Genomic DNA, 19,677 nt, shown 5'->3' with positions numbered 1-19,677 from the left:
TGAGTCTTATTACTTAACTTAGGCTCTATAAGATTGGGAAATGTTATAACTTAACTAGGTTTAGCTCACCTAACGCGACCAATGAAATTACTCAAATCAACTGAAATAAACCACTGAAGACGGATTATCCAAATGAAGCCATGATTCATCCAAACGAGCCTTACAGCTTCAATGAAGAGTTAGCAGTACAAGGAGAAGACTACAATATAAATCATTCCTGTGAAAGCTTAGCCTAACTTAACCTTACCGAACCTAGCCCAACCTAACCTAACTAAATTCAACCTAGGCCAACTTAACCTACCCTAACATACTGTAGTCAACTTAACAACATAACTTAGCATAACCTACACTGACCAAACTTAATCGAGCCTAACTAACCTAACCTAGTCAACTTGATTTAACCTAACCTAACCTAACTTAACAAAAGGGACATTTTCATTATGTACGTCTATACCGCAGACTTCAGTCAGGTTGTAAGACCTTTTTCATCAGGGTATATCATGGTTTTCGTCTGGGTAATTCACCTTCCATGGCGTGTACGAAAGATAATTCCTGGTAATTGGTTGGAGCCAGACACCTCCCTGCTCTGCAGATTCCTGGTCGTCAGACAATCATCTTGCTATCTCTGTCTCTCTTGTGGATGATGATGGCTGGTGATGTTTTACATCTGATGCGCACTGAAATATGCCAATGTCTTGAGACACGCACAAGTGACTGAGAATTTTCTTTTAGTCGTAAAACAATGTGCGATCCATTCTTATTCTTAAGCGTTATATTCCCGTATGAATATTCTTGGTTCTATTGATTTGAAGTAATCAAATACCCTTGATAAGCTTCATTAACATGGCTCAAACGTTTGTATACACGAGACTGCTCAAATAGGTTGCTACAATAAGGTAATTATACATATACAGACACTCACGTAAAAGCAAACAAACAAATACTCACATTTAAATGCGAAGCCGATTCGATTCGTGTAACTCAGGATCCAATACGATGTCACTCGAATCTACGTTACTCCCCGTATACCACTTGATTGTGTCTTACCAAACAATGTCACATGAGACGAGGATGAAGCAGTGTTGAAAAAGGATTTTCACCGTAAGATCATGCTACATATTATTTTCTTTTCTGTTCTTACGGACAGATTCATGGGTTAATTATTTAGCAGGGTAAGTGATGAAGGAAGACAGACACCGCTTTCCTGAAAATCCTATATGCTCCATCGATTAGGTTCGTGATTAGATCTAATTCGAATATCAAGGAATGATTCGATTTGTGTCTTGATTCGAAAAAAAAGAATATGCTTTGCAAGGATCTAATATAAATGTCAAAAAGTACTGCTTCGAGATGTGTTATGATGTACATAAAGGTAGCATCCTAACAAGCTGTCATTCCTATGAAAGCAAGGAATGATTATTGCGAAATAATAGCGGAGGAACAGAGTAACTTAGAAAGGAATTGTGTGGACAAGGCAGGAGGAAATCCAACACTTTCACGCAAAATCATCATTAGTAAATTGACATCTGAAAAGCAGCAATTCAGCCTAAGGCAAGATTCACTGAGGATTGTGTAAGGGTAAGTGAGGAACTGAAAGGATAAGTTCAAAAGTGTTTTCACAGTGGAAGACACTGTAGATCGAACACCGGTGAGATGAAATGGTGAGGAGGTACAGGAAAGTTCTGAAATATTTTGAAAAGATTAATTAGACTACTACAGGGTCTGCACCCATAATAGAAAGCTCACAGTCCCGATGAAATTTCAGGCAAGTGTGCTTGGGATGTGTTTAGATCCTGTTGACAAACCACTTAGATAGATATTCAAGATAACACTGGAAAAGGTAAAGCACTAAGGGGGGAGGGGGGGGTGGAAATTGGTAAATATTTGTATTGCATTTAAGTAAATGCATAAGACTATTTCCAGCAATCAGTTCACATCTTACATCAAGCTGAGATTTTTTGTATGGTCCCCACTCTTAAAGAGGAAGAGAGAGTTCATAGAAAAGGTCCAGGGGAAGGCAACAAAGATGGTGTCAGAATTAAGAGAACTGAGTTAGTGGGGAACGCTAGGGACCTCAAATCTCTTTCTCATGGGAGAGAAAAAAGAGTAAGGGGTGATCTGATCATAACCTTTATGTTCCTGAACCACACTGATGACCTGGTCGGTAGAGTTGCCAGGATTTGAGCAACCAGGCGACGTAAAATGAAATTCATCAAAAACTTGTTTAAAAAAACAAAAAATGTAAAGTAATACTTTTGTAGGATAAGTTTGATGGTAGACAGTCATTTCTCTACTGCAGATATGTTGGTATTTACAGCACATTAGGGCAGCAAGGCCAAGGGTTATATCACTGTGTAAAGTATGATGGTCTACATGAGTGCCTCCATGGTATAGAGGTGAGCATTAACGACACATGCACGGGCCCGCATGGGTTCGAATCCAGGGTGGGAAAGTCAGCCCACAGTTCGCTCAATTGCTCGTCCTCTCCTCAGTATTTGTCAATCAACTGGGTACCAGGCTGAGGCTTATGGATGGGGTGGTGAGGGAGGGAAATGCAAGAGTTTTGGAGAGAGGGACGAGTATGCAGTCTGTTGGGATGAGAGGGCCTAGGAAGAGAGCCAGCTGTTGTCCACCGATGATACAGCACTGCTGGCTGATTCGAGCGAGAAACTGCAGACGTTGGTGACTGAGTTTGAAAAAGCGTGTGATGGGAAGTTGAGCGCAAATGTGAGTAATTTTTCTAATAGGTTTATCAGTGTTGAGGGGCAGGTTAGTTGGGGCGTGAATCTTTGATGGAAAAAATTTGGAGGAAGTGAAGAGTTTCAAATACTTGGCAGCAAACGGAACCATGGGAGCGGAAGTGAGTCACAGGGTGGGTAGGGGGTCACTGAAAGTTCTGGCAGCACTGAAGAATGTGTGGGAAGGAATATCTATATTTGGTAAGGCGAAAATAGGAATGTTTGAAGGTATGATAATCCCAACAACGTTGTTTGGACAAGAGACTTGGGCTGTAGGTGAGGTTGTGCGGAGGAGGGTGAATGTGTTGGAAATGAAATGTCTGAGGACAATATGTGGTGTGAGGTGGTTTGATCCAGTAAGTAATGAAAGGGTTAGAGAGATATGTGGAAATAAAAAGAGTGTGATTTAGAGAGCAGAAGAAGGTGTGTTGAAATGGTTTGGTCACATGGAGAGAATGAGTGAGGAAAGATTGACAAAGAGGATATATGTGTCAGAAGTGGGGGGAGCAAGGAGAAGCGGGAGACCAAATTGGAAATGGAGGGATGGCGTGTAAAAGATTACGAATGGTTTACTTTACTATATATCTGGAACACAGCATCACGTGTCGTTCCAGGAAATAGATGGACGGTTGAATCCATTCCCTCAACGTGTCCAGGAACTGCTCTGGGGTAAGTGTGGTCGCAGCGGACACAAAACTTCCTCAATATCTGGAGGGCAGTTGTCTTACCACCACTGATGCGTTCCACTTAGTAACAATGACGATGCTAATCTACCAAGACGACCCCACTGGTATGATACCCTTCCCTCGAAGGTCGAACTCCTTAGATATGTATATTGAAGGTACCTTGCTCATGGAACACTTTTAATGATATATAGAACATATAGTTATATAGAATACCTGAGGTAGAAGTCTGTGTCGAGCTGTGTGTCGATCAACGAAGGCAGGGGTGTGTTTGAAGAGTACCATCCGGGAACATCATGTTGTTATCAGACCACTGGCGCTCATGGCACCTGGACATATTCACACGTTCCTGCTGCCATGTTCTGCTTGGAGTATATATATATAGAGAGAGAGCGAGGCAGGTGCAAGGCTCCCACTAGCTCAACACTCCCGTCAGCAACAGGTTGGTTGTTTCTGTCTGTTGTATACACATAATGTTGTGAGGTTGGTGTAGGATGACCTGACCTTCTACCTGGCATAACAGAGATGCTCACAATAGACTTGAATATAGGAAACAAGTCAGGTAGAGAATTGATGTCATGCTCACCTCCACATTAGTATATACATATATATATATATATATATATATATATATATATATATATATATATATATATATATATATATATATATATATATATATATATATATGGACCTTACCCAAACGCTAACCCTAATCTTAAGCTGTTGTGTGGTTAGTTACCTACGAACTACCATAGCCTACCAGTTCTGTAATATCTGTCTTAAATAAATGCAGGGATAACTGTGTAATTTCCAGGTATACATTGCAATCTATGAAATGCCTTCGATTTTATGTAATGGGTAACTGTGTCATTTTGAGATATTGAGACCTGAGTTTACGGACCTCACAGACCCACACAGACCCATCGTCTGAGCGAGGTGGCCTGGCCTTAACTTGAAAGTAAAAAAAAAATATGCAATCACCTTAAAATCATTAGAAAAAAAAGTATAGCAACATAAAGAGAGACTTCCTCCTTTAAGTATAGGATGTGTACACATATCTTACGGGACTGTTTAATGGGTAACTGTATCAAATATATATATATTTTTTTCCTTTCACAGCTTCGCTGAATTTATTATCATCATCAGCCATCATGCGCAGACTCTTACTCACGCTCTGCCTGGCCACTGCAGCTTACGCTACTACCTTTCAAGACTGCGGTAAGTTCACTGCTGCAGTGAATATATATATATATATATATATATATATATATATATATATATATATATATATATATATATATATATATATATATATATAAAGATGTTCTGGAAGGAGGTAAATAAAGTGCGTAAGACAAGGGAGCAAATGGGAACTTCAGTGAAGGGCGCAAATGGGGAGGTGATAACAAGTAGTGGTGATGTGAGAAGGAGATGGAGTGAGTATTTCGAAGGTTTGTTGAATGTGTTTGATGATAGAGTGGCAGATATAGGGTGTTTTGGTCGAGGTGGTGTGCAAAGTGAGAGGGTTAGGGAAAATGATTTGGTAAACAGAGAAGAGGTAGTGAAAGCTTTGCGGAAGATGAAAGCCGGCAAGGCAGCAGGTTTGGATGGTATTGCAGTGGAATTTATTAAAAAAGGGGGTGACTGTATTGTTGACTGGTTGGTAAGGTTATTTAATGTATGTATGACTCATGGTGAGGTGCCTGAGGATTGGCGGAATGCGTGCATAGTGCCATTGTACAAAGGCAAAGGGGATAAGAGTGAGTGCTCAAATTACAGAGGTATAAGTTTGTTGAGTATTCCTGGTAAATTATATGGGAGGGTATTGATTGAGAGGGTGAAGGCATGTACAGAGCATCAGATTGGGGAAGAGCAGTGTGGTTTCAGAAGTGGTAGAGGATGTGTGGATCAGGTGTTTGCTTTGAAGAATGTATGTGAGAAATACCTAGAAAAGCAAATGGATTTGTATGTAGCATTTATGGATCTGGAGAAGTCATATGATAGAGTTGATAGAGATGCTCTGTGGAAGGTATTAAGAATATATGGTGTGGGAGGAAAGTTGTTAGAAGCAGTGAAAAGTTTTTATCGAGGATGTAAGGCATGTGTACGTGTAGGAAGAGAGGAAAGTGATTGGTTCTCAGTGAATGTAGGTTTGCGGCAGGGGTGTGTGATGTCTCCATGGTTGTTTAATTTGTTTATGGATGGGGTTGTTAGGGAGGTAAATGCAAGAGTTTTGGAAAGAGGGGCAAGTATGAAGTCTGTTGGGGATGAGAGAGCTTGGGAAGTGAGTCAGTTGTTGTTCGCTGATGACACAGCGCTGGTGGCGGATTCATGTGTGAAACTGCAGAAGCTGGTGACTGAGTTTGGTAAAGTGTGTGGAAGAAGAAAGTTAAGAGTAAATGTGAATAAGAGTAAGGTAATTAGGTACATTAGGGTTGAGGGTCAAGTCAATTGGGAGGTGAGTTTGAATGGAGAAAAACTGGAGGAAGTGAAGTGTTTTAGATATCTGGGAGTGGATCTGGCAGCGGATGGAACCATGGAAGCGGAAGTGGATCATAGGGTGGGGGAGGGGGCGAAAATTCTGGGGGCCTTGAAGAATGTGTGGAAGTCGAGAACATTATCTCGGAAAGCAAAAATGGGTATGTTTGAAGGAATAGTGGTTCCAACAATGTTGTATGGTTGCGAGGCGTGGGCTATGGATAGAGTTGTGCGCAGGAGGATGGATGTGCTGGAAATGAGATGTTTGAGGACAATGTGTGGTGTGAGGTGGTTTGATCGAGTGAGTAACGTAAGGGTAAGAGAGATGTGTGGAAATAAAAAGAGCGTGGTTGAGAGAGCAGAAGAGGGTGTTTTGAAGTGGTTTGGGCACATGGAGAGGATGAGTGAGGAAAGATTGACTAAGAGGTTATATGTGTCGGAGGTGGAGGGAACAAGGAGAAGAGGGAGACCAAATTGGAGGTGGAAAGATGGAGTGAAAAAGATTTTGTGTGATCGGGGCCTGAACATGCAGGAGGGTGAAAGGAGGGCAAGGAATAGAGTGAATTGGAGCGATGTGGTATACCGGGGCTGACGTGCTGTCAGTGGATTGAATCAAGGCATGTGAAGCGTCTGGGGTAAACCATGGAAAGCTGTGTAGGTATGTATATTTGCGTGTGTGGACGTACGTATATACATGTGTATGGGGGGGGGGGGGTGGGGCCATTTCATTCGTCTGTTTCCTTGCGCTACCTCGCAAACGCGGGAGACAGCGACAAAGTATAAAAATATATATATATATATATATATATATATATATATATATATATATATATATATATATATATATATATATATATATATATAAGGTGGTCATTGGAATATATCGGTCATTACGTAACAGAGGTCAATTATATAGCAAGGGTCATGACTTAGCATGAGGTCATCATATAGCAGGGGATCATTACTTAGCATGAGGTTATCATATAACAATGGTCATTATAGAAATACTTAGAAACGTAACAAGATACGTAACAAGATTCAGGGAGTTGCCTCCGTTGTCTTCGGTTGCATATCATTATAAAGAAATATTCAATACCTTCTTTGTAAACTTCAACACTGCAACCTCGGGCCACTGTCCAGGAAATTCAAAGTGCACTAGTTAACTACCCATACTAGGTTTTCCTCCACTTGCAAATCGTAGGAAGAGAGAAATGTTACTACCATGCTATTTCTCAAGTCTTAGAATCTTACGTTCGAATCCTAATCAGTTACAATCATTTGTGTACATGGTTATGTTGTGTTACATTCCTGTGTTACGGCCCCAGCAACAGGACGTTACGAAGGATACAGTGTTATGAATCACCTTCACTAAAGTGTTACAGTGTTATGTGGGGACATGATAGCGATATCTACATCATATCTCTCAAGATAAACTCATGATTTATATTCATACATCAACAACTAATCTACGTATCATTTGGTAACTACAGTGAGATCAGGTATAAGAAGGAAGTGAATTATGTGAATATCTCAGAATCATACATAATAAATGAATGAATCTTAACTTAAATCATGATGAACATACAACTATGTGAACGTGTATAAATCATGAAGAACTCATAAGTTTAACGTGAACATATATAAATCATGAAGAACTCATAAATTCAACGTAAACATGTATAAATCATGATGAACATACAACTATGTGAACGTGTATAAATCATGATGAACATACAACTATGTAAACGTGTATAAATCATGAAGAACTCATAAGTTCAACGCGAACATGTATAAATCATGAAGAACTAATAAGTTCAACGTGAACATATATGAATCATGAAGAACTCATAAATTTAACGTGAACATATATAAATCATGAAGAACTCATAAATTCAACGTGAACATATATAAATCATGAAGAACTCATAAGTTTAACGTGAACATATATAAATCATGAAGAACTCATAAATTCAACGTGAACATGTATAAATCATGATATACATACAACTACGTGAACATGTATAAGTAACGTCTACAACAGAGACACAGATGGTACTTCCAACATACAGGGTTGAATACCTGACGTACACCAACACGGTCAGTCAAACTCAGTGTGACGATACATCACAATGGTACGACCTTTGATATTTCATCGGGTATGACGACGACCCGCTGACCTTTGACCTGATCCTGAAGGGATGGGCTACTTCCAAGGAAGCCATACCCAAGGGTCGTACCGTCGTGCTCCAGGGTCGTACCGTCGTGCTCCAGGGTCGTACCGTCGTGCTCAAGGGTCGTACCGTCGTGCTCAAGGATCGTACCGTCGCGCTCAAGGGTCGTACCGTTCTGTTGAAGGGTCGTACCGTCGTGCTCAAGGGTCGTAACGTCATGCTCCAGGGTCGTAACGTCGCGCTCAAGGGTCGTACCGTCGTGCTCAAGGATCGTACCGTCGCGCTCAAGGGTCGTACCGTCGTGCTCAAGGGTCGTACCGTCGTGCTCAAGGGTCGTGCTCCCGGACACGTGGGAACACATAGAAAGGAGAGATAACAGGAGACCTGATGGTCCATAACGAGGCTGGTGGCAGTCAAAAGAAGATAGCAAGGCAAAAGGTGTACATACCTCCCCATCCACCTCTCACTCCGGCTCAACTGTCGGCAGGAAAAAAAAAAATGAGAGGGGAAAAAATACCTTACAGGATAGTACTAAAAAAAAATACTGCTCTTAAAAATCGCATAGGAAAGTCTGGGTTTGGAAAAAAAAAAAAAATTCCCCGTTAGTCAAACAACAAGACTCTGCTCCTCTGCTGGATAATGAAAACGGTGGATAATGAAAACGGGGCGTGGTAGAATGCTGGTGGACTCAGTACGGTTGGTTGCTCTGCAGGTTCGGTGGGGTCGGGCGTGGCGTTGACAGTGGAGGGTTGCCAGACGTCGCCTTGCCAATTACACCTGGGCCAGAGTGCCAACGTAAGCATCCAGTTCACGGCCAGTAAGTACAAACTGCTTGTTTACTTCCTGCTCCCACCAACTCTAAACAACAGTTCCTCTTCTGTATTTGGTCCTGCTTGCTCAGGTCTCTTGACGTCAATCAGGTGCTCCCCTTATGACGTTTTCTGTGACCTCAGTGCCTGTATAATGGCTTCCTTATGACGTTTTCTATGACCTCAACACCTGTATAATGGCTTCCTTATGACGTTTTCTATGACCTCAACACCTGTATAATGACGTTCTCCAATTTTCGATAGTAACCATCATGTCTGAAAAAAGATTCGAGAGAGAGAGAGAGAGAGAGAGAGAGAGAGAGAGAGAGAGAGAGAGAGAGGGGGGGGGGGTTGGATGTCTGTCCCTAAAGATTCTTTGAGTCCCAGGCGAGTGGGTGGTGACGAGGATCAAAACACACTGTAAGGGAAGAGAAAGGAGTAGTGAGTGATGTGTGCGAACACTGACGCTCTCTCTCTCTCTCTCTCTCTCTCTCTCTCTCTCTCTCTCTCTCTCTCTCTCTCTCTCTCTCTCTCCCTGCAGGCCAGGCCTCCCGGAGCCTGACCGTGCACGTGACAGCCGACATCTACGGGGTGGAGGTGCCGTGGCCGGGGCTGGACACGGACGCCTGCCACCACACCACCTGCCCGTACGCCGACGGAGACCACGTCGACTGGGCCATGACCGTCGAGGTCTCCAAGCACTACCCTCTGGTGAGTAGCGGGGGAGGGGCACACACACACTACCCCCTGGTCAATTGTGGGGGAGGGGGAGGAGCACGACCCCCTGGCCAATGGTGGGGGGAAGAGCACAACCCCCCTTGTCAATGGTAGGGGGCAGGAGCACGACTCCTCTGGCCAGTGGTGGGGGGACACGCACACACTAACCCCTGGTCAATGGTTGGGGAAGGAGCACTACCCCCTGCTCAATGGTGGAAGGACCCCTGGTCAATGGTGGGGTGGGTGAGGGGAAGAGCACTACCCCCTGGTCAATGGAGGGGTGGGTGAGGGGAAGAGCACTACCCCCTGGTCAATGGCGGAGTATAGGAATAAGTCTTAAGACATCAAGGATGACCCGTTCCTTGCCTGGGGTCGGTGTTCTGTTCCACACACACACAATACCTTCGACCTCCCCCCACCCACCGTTGATGGAGCTCCCCCTGTATGATGACCCCCACTCCTGACCCTCAACCATCAGGACGTAAGCCAGGCATATCAAGTGATCCTCCTGCAACCCATCTCTTCCTGTCCCGCGTTGCATGAAGCAAAACTCGAAACACTAATCAACATGAACCATTATTCTAGGAAGGGAATCATGAGGTAATAGACACACACACACACACACACACACACACACACACACGTCATGCGTTCATGAGACTAACACTTCGTCCATCTCTCTGTCTCTCATTCTACTCCAGATCTCGACCAAGGCGACCTTCAAGCTGGTGGACGGTGGGGGCCAGTCGCAGGTGTGCGCCCTTGTAGATGTGAGGCTGGTGCCAGCCCTCCCCTCCTTCTACCTCCATCACCATGACAACATACAGTGAGGGAAGCGGACCATACAGTGAGGGAGGCGGACCATACAGTGAGGGAAGCGGACCATACAGTGAGGGAGGCGGTCCATACAGTGAGGGAGGCGGACCATACAGTGAGGGAGGCGGACCATACAGTGAGGGAGGCGGACCATACAGTGAGGGAGGCGGAACGAGGCAAAAATATGTGATGGAACCCCAGACATCTTCCCACTCTGTTATCACACGGATGTACACATCATTTCTATCTGCAAAATAATAAAGCTTTGACTTTGACTTTGAAATAGACAAAATGGAAATGTTTATCCTTGTAGATGAGAGCGCGCGCACACACACACACACACACACACACACACACACACACACACACGAGCAATATTGTCACTGATGAACAATATGCTTTTCCCTCTCTGGAGATCGACTCTGTTGAAGAATGAGGCATTACCTTCCTCACTGGAAACCTTCAGCAAAATACAATTAAAGATTTATATATATATATATATATATATATATATATATATATATATATATATATATATATATATATATATATATATATATATATATATATTCCTATGGGTCCACGGGGAAAATGAAATACGAAAAGTTCCCAAGTGCACTTTCGTGTAATAATCACATCATCAGGGGATACACAAGAGAGAAATATAAAAGTCAGTTGATATACATCGAAGAGACGAAGCTAGGACACCAATTGGTGAACATGTGATTGTCCAAAACATCGTATGTTTTGGACAATCACATGTTTACCAAATGGCGTCCTAGCTTCGTCTCTTCGATGTATATCAACTGACTTTTATATTTCTCTCTTGTGTCTCCCCTGATGATGTGATTATTACACGAAAGTGCACTTGGGAACTTTTCGTATTTCATTTTCCCCGTGGACTCATAGGAATATCTTGATCACGCGCAAAATTGTTATCCTTTCCAACATATATATATATATATATATATATATATATATATATATATATATATATATATATATATATATATATATATATATATATATATAAAGAGAGAGAAAAGTAGCTACACCGACGTCCTCAGCAGGTATGTGTGGGTCCGTATATCCGTCACCTCATGTATTGGACGTATTGTGAACTTACGTTATAAAAACAAGAGAACAAAGGAAGACAACAGAGGGAAGACCACAGTGGGCATCCCAGTCTTGCCTCAGTGGTGGAGGGGTTTACCACCAGTGGGGGATTTCCTCACGGGTGTAGCGGTGGGGGTGTAGCTGGGTAAGACGGTGGTTGGGTAAGGTAGTGGCTGGGTGGGGCGGTGGCTGGGTAAGACGGTGGCTGGGTAAGACGGTGGCTGGGTGGGGCGGTGGCTGGGCAAGGTAGTGGCTGTGTAAGGTTAGTACCTGGGTGGTGGCTGGGTAAGACGGTTGCTGAGTAAGATAGTAGCTAGGTGGGGCGGTGACCGGGTGGTGTTGTTGTCGGTGGTTGATGAAGACCATCACAAGGATGACCTGAAGTATGGTTGCCACGGGAGCTGTGATGAAGAGCCTCTCTACCTGCAGGGTGACGAGGGCCACATCGAGGTGGGAGTGAGATCGACGTCACCCGAGGTCAGGAGCGAGAACTCGGCTTCGTTGGCTGGAATATTTCACCATTGAAGTGGTAGGATGGAGGCAAGATGCATATCCCTCCGACTCAACTCTTGCGTTTGTCGTCCACAGACGCAAGTACGGACGCCCGCTGACATGGCGAGAGGCGTATATAACGCATGAGGGACTGATGAGCAAACTGGTTAAGAAAAGCTGTGGAGGTTGCCTACATATGGGCCGATGAAGTGATGAACAGACGTGGGAGCATCATACGTTGGGTCGGACCAGAGGCCAAAATGACGGTCTTTCAGGAACACGGCGCAGGAACGTGGAACACGGCGCAGGAACGTGGAACACGGCGCAGGAACGTGGAACACGGCGCAGGAACGTGGAACACGGCCGCCCGAGGATAAGGAAAGCGGGTCAGGATCTGGCGAGGCAGGCAGCCATCTCTCGCTGGGATATACAGACTTACGTCTGTTTCAGTACCGCGAGCAGACACTTTAGGAGAATAAAACTCAAGAAACTCTCTCTCTCTCTCTCTCTCTCTCTCTCTCTCTCTCTCTCCCCACCACTGTAATGACCCCCCCCCCCCCCAGTATAGTACACTGTACATAAACGTTGTTTTTCATTCATATGAAGAGCGTGAAAGTCTTGGCAAATAGCGGCAGTACAGGGTTGTTATGGTACATGACACAGGACGGGTTGAGAACAGGATGTGGCGTCAGGGTGTGTCAGTCAACCCCCTGGCGTCAGGGTGTGTCAGTCAACCCCCTGGCGTCAGGGAGTGTCAGTCAACCCCCTGGCGTCAGGGTGTGTGAGTTAACCACCTGGCGTCAGGGAGTGTCAGTCAACCCCCTGGCGTCAGGGTGTGTCAGTCAACCCCCTGGCGTCAGGGTGTGTGAGTTAACCACCTGGCGTCAGGGAGTGTCAGTCAACCCCCTGGCGTCAGGGTGTGTGAGTTAACCACCTGGCGTCAGGGAGTGTCAGTCAACCCCCTGGCGTCAGGGTGTGTGAGTTAACCACCTGGCGTCAGGGAGTGTCAGTCAACCCCCTGGCGTCAGCCGTGGGCGGGGCGAAACCGCGTTCTCTACTTTGATCGGCTTGGTCATGAGGGAAGAGGAAGGGAAACAGAAAGACAAAGGGAAGAGTCCGAGTGAAGAGAGAGAGAGAGAATACAGGTATAGAGTGTGTGGATGGTGTGTTGGAGTGTGTGGATGGTGTGCTAGAGTGTGTGGATGGTCTGTTGGAGTGTGTGGATAGCGTGTTGGAGTGTGTTGATGGTGTGTAAGAGTGTGTTGATGGTATGTTGGAGTGTGTGGATGGCGTGTTGGAGTGTGTTGATGACGTGTTGGAGTGTGTTGATGGTGTGTTGGTTACGTGTTTTCGTTGCGTCGTTTCACGCCCCTCCTGCAGCTTGGGCTGGGTGGGTGTGTGGTGACGCACCTCCTGCAGCTTGGGCTGGGTGGGTGTGTGGTGACGCACCTCCTGCAGCTTGGGCTGGGTGGGTGTGTGGTGACGCCCCTCCTGCAGCTTGGGCTGGGTGGGTGTGTGGTGACGCACCGCCTGCAGCTTGGGCTGGGTGGGTGTGTGGTGACGCACCGCCTGCAGCTTGGGCTGGGTGGGTGTGTGGTGACGCACCTCCTGCAGCTTGGGCTGGGTGGGTGTGTGGTGACGCCCCTCCTCCAGCTTGGGCTGGGTGGGTGTGTGGTGACGCACCTCCTGCAGCTTGGGCTGGGTGGGTGTGTGGTGACGCACCTCCTGCAGCTTGGGCTGGGTGGGTGTATGGTGACGCACCTCCTGCAGCTTGGGCTGGGTGGGTGTGTGGTGACGCACCTCCTGCAGCTTGGGCTGGGTGGGTGTGTGGTGACGCATTTGTTTGTTACTTTAGGAAGGAAATGACGAAAGGTTAAGTTGTGACTTGTTCACTGTGGTGTATACGTAAGAACCTCTTCCTTACAACCTACCCTCGCTGGCTGTAACCACATGGGTAACTGACGACCCTAATCTAGGCCACGCCGTTAACGCTTTATATATATATATATATATATATATATATATATATATATATATATATATATATATATATATATATATATATATATATATATATGTTGGAAAGGATCACAATTTTGCGCGTGATCAAGATATTCCTATGAGTCCACGAGGAAAATGAAACACGAAAAGTTCCTAAGTGCACTTTCGTGTAATAATCACATCATCAGGGGAGACACAAGAGAGGAATATACCAGTCAGTTGATATACATCGAAGAGACGAAGCTAGGACGCCATTTGGTAAACACGCCATTTGGTAAACATGTTTACCAAATGGTGTCCTAGCTTCGTCTCTTCGATGTATATCAACTGACTGTTATATTCCTCTCTTGTGTCTCCCCTGATGATGTGATTATTACACGAAAGTGCACTTGGGAACTTTTCGTGTTTCATTTTCCTCGTGGACTCATAGGAATATATATATATATATATATATATATATATGTTTCCTTGCGCTGCCTCGCTGGCGCGGGGGACGGCGACGGGGCAAAGTGAATAAATATATAAATATATATAGGGGAGAAAGAATACTTCCCACGTATTCCCTGCATGTCGTAGAAGGCGACTAAAGGGGAAGGGAGCGGGGGGCTGGAAATCCTCCCCTCTCATTTTTTTTTTTTTTTTTTTTTTTTTTTTAAATTTTCCAAAAGAAGGAACAGAGAAGGGGGCCATATGAGGATATTCCCTCAAAGGCCCAGTCCTCTGTTCTTAACGCTACCTCGCTAATGCGGGAAATGGCGAATAGTATAAAAAAAAAAAAAAATATATATATATATATATATATATATATATATATATTCTTTTTTTTTTTTTTTTTTTTTTCTTTGTCGCTGTCTCCCGCCTTTGCAAGGTAGCGCAAGGAAACAGACGAAAGAAATGGCCCAACCCACCCCCATACACATGTATATACATACGTCCACACACGCAAATATACATACCTACACAGCTTTCAATGGTTTACCCCAGACGCTTCACATGCCCTGATTCAATCCACTGACAGCACATCAACCCCGGTATACCACATCGATCCAATTCACTCTATTCCTTGCCCTCCTTTCACCCTCCTGCATGTTCATATATATATATATATATATATATATATATATATATATATATATATATATATATATATATATATATCCTCCCCTCTCATTTTTTTTAATTTTCCAAAAGAAGGAACAGAGAAGGGGGCCAGGTGAGGATATTCCCTTAAAGGTCCAGTCCTCTGTTCTCAACGCTACCTCGCTAACGCGGGAAATGGCGAATAGTTTGAAAGAAAGAAATATATATATATCCGTTGGCCTGTGGTCTCTGGTGTTGTAGTGACGGAACCACGGTGAGGGGGTGCGACATGTGAGGTGTGTGAGCGGGGTGCGACATGTGAGGTGTGGGAGGAGGTTTATAGAACGAATAGTTAAAAGGAATTGGGTCCTTCCAGAGGCGTTGACTACGTCATGTCCGGCCCCGTGGGAAACCCTGGCCACGTGGTGCCCAGAAGAGAGAGAGAGAGAGAGAGAGAGAGAGAGAGAGAGAGAGAGAGAGAGAGAGAGAGAGAGAGAGAGAGGGGGGGAAAGGGGGAGACCCGAGTACTTGTGTGTACCGACCACCATGAGGTTCTACTGCTGCCACGCACAGCACAGTGCGCGGTTATTATTATCATTATTATTATCATTATTATTATTATTATTATTATTATTATTATTATTGTCACTATTATCACTACTGTTATGATCATCTTTATTATAATTATCATTATCATAATTATCATCATTGTTATCGCACTCTGGTATGCCTTTCTTGCTGTGTGATATGTTTCTGGTACGTTCCAGTATCACATGATGTTTCCAGACTTCATTCGTTCGCTTCTTCCTCATACTGGATCCTTCCAGCTGCGGCTCACTGCTCCACCACACTCACTGCTCCACCACACTCACTGCTCCACCACACTCACTGCTCCACCACACTCACTGCTCCCCCACACACACTGCTCCACCACACTGACTGCTCCACCACACTCACTGCTCCACCACACTCACTGCTCCACCACACTCACTTGACCAGTGACGAAGCGCATGGCCCACCCACTGCTGCAGACGGTGCACACTGCAGACTTCCTCATGGACTGATTCTCACGGGAGCTGCATTTCCAGTGGAACCCTCTGAACCCTGATGTTTTGGATTCTGCTCTAGAGCCAGTACACTGGAACAGGCATATGGAACCCAATGTCCAGCACACAAGAAAAGGCACCTGGAACCCAATGTATTGGGTAGGTGTAGCCACTGGGTGTAGTACACTGTGGCGACACCAGGTAGTGACATCAGTAGTGGGTGGGTGTAGCCACTGGGTGTAGTACACTGTGGCGACACCATGACCCTCACTAGGTGATTGAAAGAGCCACCCGTCTGATCACCCAGCCATGACACCCACTTGTTGCTGGGTGAACCTGACCATATCCGGTCTGGGTTCCTCCCTCACAGCTCATGACGTACCTGAGTACATGTGATATGTACAGAAGCACGTGATCTATGGGCACATGAGTACATGTGATATGTACAGAAGCACGTGATCTATGGGCACATGAGTACATGTGATATGTACAGAAGCACGTGATCTATGGGCACATGAGTACATGTGATATGTACAGAAGCACGTGATCTATGGGCACATGAGTACATGTGATATGTACAGAAGCACGTGATCTATGGGCACATGAGTACATGTGATATGTACAGAGGCACGTGATCTATGGGCACATGAGTACATGTGATATGTACAGAGGCACGTGATCTATGGGCACATGAGTACATGTGATATGTACAGAAGCACGTGATCTATGGGCACATGAGTACATGTGATATGTACAGGAGCACGTGATCTATGGGCACATGAGTACATGTGATATGTACAGGAGCACATACTCTATGGGCCTCGCTTGGCCTGGCAGAATCATAGACATAATATAACCATATGTGTCCTGTTCCTCTATTCTCCCGAGATTTAAGCCAGGTTAACATCCAGGTCTGATCATAATGTTAACATTGTTAATGTGTTGTATTCGGTACAGTAGTTGCTTCAGGGAGACACATGGGTCATTAGGGATATGTGATTTGACCCTTGGTTGTCTAGCCAGACACTGTCTTGCCTTACCTGGCCGCAGCTGCAGAAAGACAGACCTTCCAAACATCCCGCATAGGTTCGAAATCTGGTCTCCAACACTCGGTCCATAGTCAACCCAGGTGTTCATCCTTCCTTATTAGGCTGGATAATATATATATATATATATATTTATATATATATACATATATATATATATATATTTATATATATATACATATATATATATATATATATATATATATTCATATATATATATATGTATATATGTATATATATATATTTATATATATATATATTTATATAGATATATATTTATATAGATATATATTTATATATATATACATATATATATATATATATATATATATATATATATATATATATATATATATATATATATATATATATATATATATATATATATATATATATATATATATATATATATATATTTATCCCTGGGTGTAGGGGAGAAAGAATACTTCCCACGTATTCCCTGCGTGTCGTAGAAGGCGACTAAAAGGGCAGGGAGCGGGGGGCTGGAAATCCTCCCCTCTCTTTTTTTTTTTTTTTTTTTCCAAAAGAAGGAACAGAGAAGGGGGCCAGGTGAGGATATTCCCTCTAAGGCCCAGTCCTCTGTTCTTAACGCTACCTCACTAATGCGGGAAATGGCGAATAGTATGAATATATATATATATATATATATATATATATATATATATATATATATATATATATATATATATATATATATATATATATATATATATATTTCCATGTGTGACGAGGTGGCGATGGGAGTGAATGGGGGCAGACAGTGTGAATTGTGTGCATGGGTATATATGTATGTGTCTGTGTATGTATATATATGTGTACATTGAGATGTATAGGTATGTATATTTGCGTGTGTGGACGTGTGTGTGTATACATTGTGTATGGGGGTGGGTTGGGCCATTTCTTTCGTCTGTTTCCTTGCGCTACCTCGCAAACGCGGGAGACAGCGACAAAGCAAAATAAATAAATAAATAATATATATATATATATATATATATATATATATATATATATATATATATATATATAAAAGGCTCTGGCAAGGCAAAGTATTCTTGATGTTCGACGTATGTCTAAAGTGGAGTAAAGAAAACGGGCACAGGTGAGAAACGAGCATCATAACCACAGTGTCTTATGGAGGACCGGCCAGTAAACACCCCGTACGTGCCCTGCTTTTACAAAGAGATAATAGAGGAGGGGAAGATTTCCCGCCCACAGCTCCCAACCCTCCCTCTCCCACACTCAGGTCAAGCCTGTTAGTATAGGGGTGTAGTAGATAGATAACTGTTTACAACCAATTAGCTAATGATGATGATACACAGTTGAGGTATTACAGAACTAGGAAGCCATGGTAGTTACGAGTTAACTAGGAGGCAATGGTAGTTACGAGTTAACTAGGAGGCGATGGTAGTTACGAGTTAACTAGGAGGCGATGGTAGTTGCGAGTTAACTAGGAGGCCATGATAGTTACGAGTTAACTAGGGGACCATGGTAGTTACGAGTTAACTAGGGGACCATGGTAGTTACGAGTTAATTAACCATACAAGAGGTTAAGGTTAGCGTGAGCTGGGTGCTCTCACGCTTTGGATATACACACGAGTGAGGTACAGGGAGGTATAAGTGGTATACAGGGTACAGGAACTGAGTAAATAGTGTGGTTTTTTACGTGATGGATTAAGTGTTAAGTGATGAACAGTTACAGCAATACAGTGTGTGTGTGTGTGTGTGTGTGTGTGTGTGTGTGTGTGTGTGTGTGTGTGTGTAGAGGCTATCTGTACTAGGAAAGATCTGTGCTCCCCCCTCCCCTGGGAAGAGGAGGAGGGGGCAGGAGTACCTCCCCATCTGGGATTTCACGTTATCGAGGCCTGGGGTAGGGGAGTAGGGGGCGGGGCCGTAGCGAGGGGCGGGGCCGTAGCGAGGGGCGGGGCCGTAGCGTGGGGCGGGGCCGTAGCGTTATCATTATTCCCGGACTTTCCTCCAGCGGGAATTCAGGACCTCACTAGCTGGCTGTCATCATCATCATACTGGCTGGCTGGCTGGGATGATGACCCTTGTGCATGACGGGATGATGACCCTTGTGCATGACGGGATGATGACCCTTGTGCATGGCGGGATGATGACCCTTGTGCATGACGGGATGATGACCCTTGTGCATGGCGGGATGATGACCCTTGTGCATGACGGGATGATGACCCTTGAGCATGGCGGGATGATGACCCTTGTGCATGACGGGATGATGACCCTTGAGCATGGCGGGATGATGACCCTTGTGCATGGCGGGATGATGACCCTTGAGCATGGCGGGATGATGACCCTTGTGCATGACGGGATGATGACCCTTGAGCATGGCGGGATGATGACCCTTGTGCATGACGGGATGATGACCCTTGTGCATGACGGGATGATGACCCTTGTGCATGGCGGGATGATGACCCTTGTGCATGACGGGATGATGACCCTTGT

The 19,677-nt window shown here is 44.4% G+C and overlaps 1 protein-coding gene across 1 annotated transcript; it reads left to right on the top strand.

Moving 5' to 3' along the window:
• Positions 1-3,808: 3,808 nt before the first annotated feature.
• LOC139755142 (mite group 2 allergen Pso o 2-like) lies at positions 3,809-10,701 on the top strand. The gene is made up of 5 exons (XM_071673291.1): positions 3,809-3,863; positions 4,544-4,642; positions 8,786-8,890; positions 9,424-9,593; positions 10,301-10,701. The coding sequence occupies exons 2-5, from the start codon at positions 4,576-4,578 to the stop codon at positions 10,427-10,429; spliced, it is 471 nt and encodes a 156-aa protein (XP_071529392.1). The 5' UTR covers positions 3,809-3,863; positions 4,544-4,575; the 3' UTR covers positions 10,430-10,701.
• Positions 10,702-19,677: the final 8,976 nt, after the last annotated feature.

This window comes from Panulirus ornatus, chromosome 18 (assembly GCF_036320965.1).
Source record: "Panulirus ornatus isolate Po-2019 chromosome 18, ASM3632096v1, whole genome shotgun sequence".
Lineage (NCBI taxonomy): Eukaryota > Metazoa > Arthropoda > Malacostraca > Decapoda > Palinuridae > Panulirus > Panulirus ornatus.
Note: the sequence above shows the minus strand (reverse complement) of the source record. Positions and strands in the feature narration are given on the sequence as shown.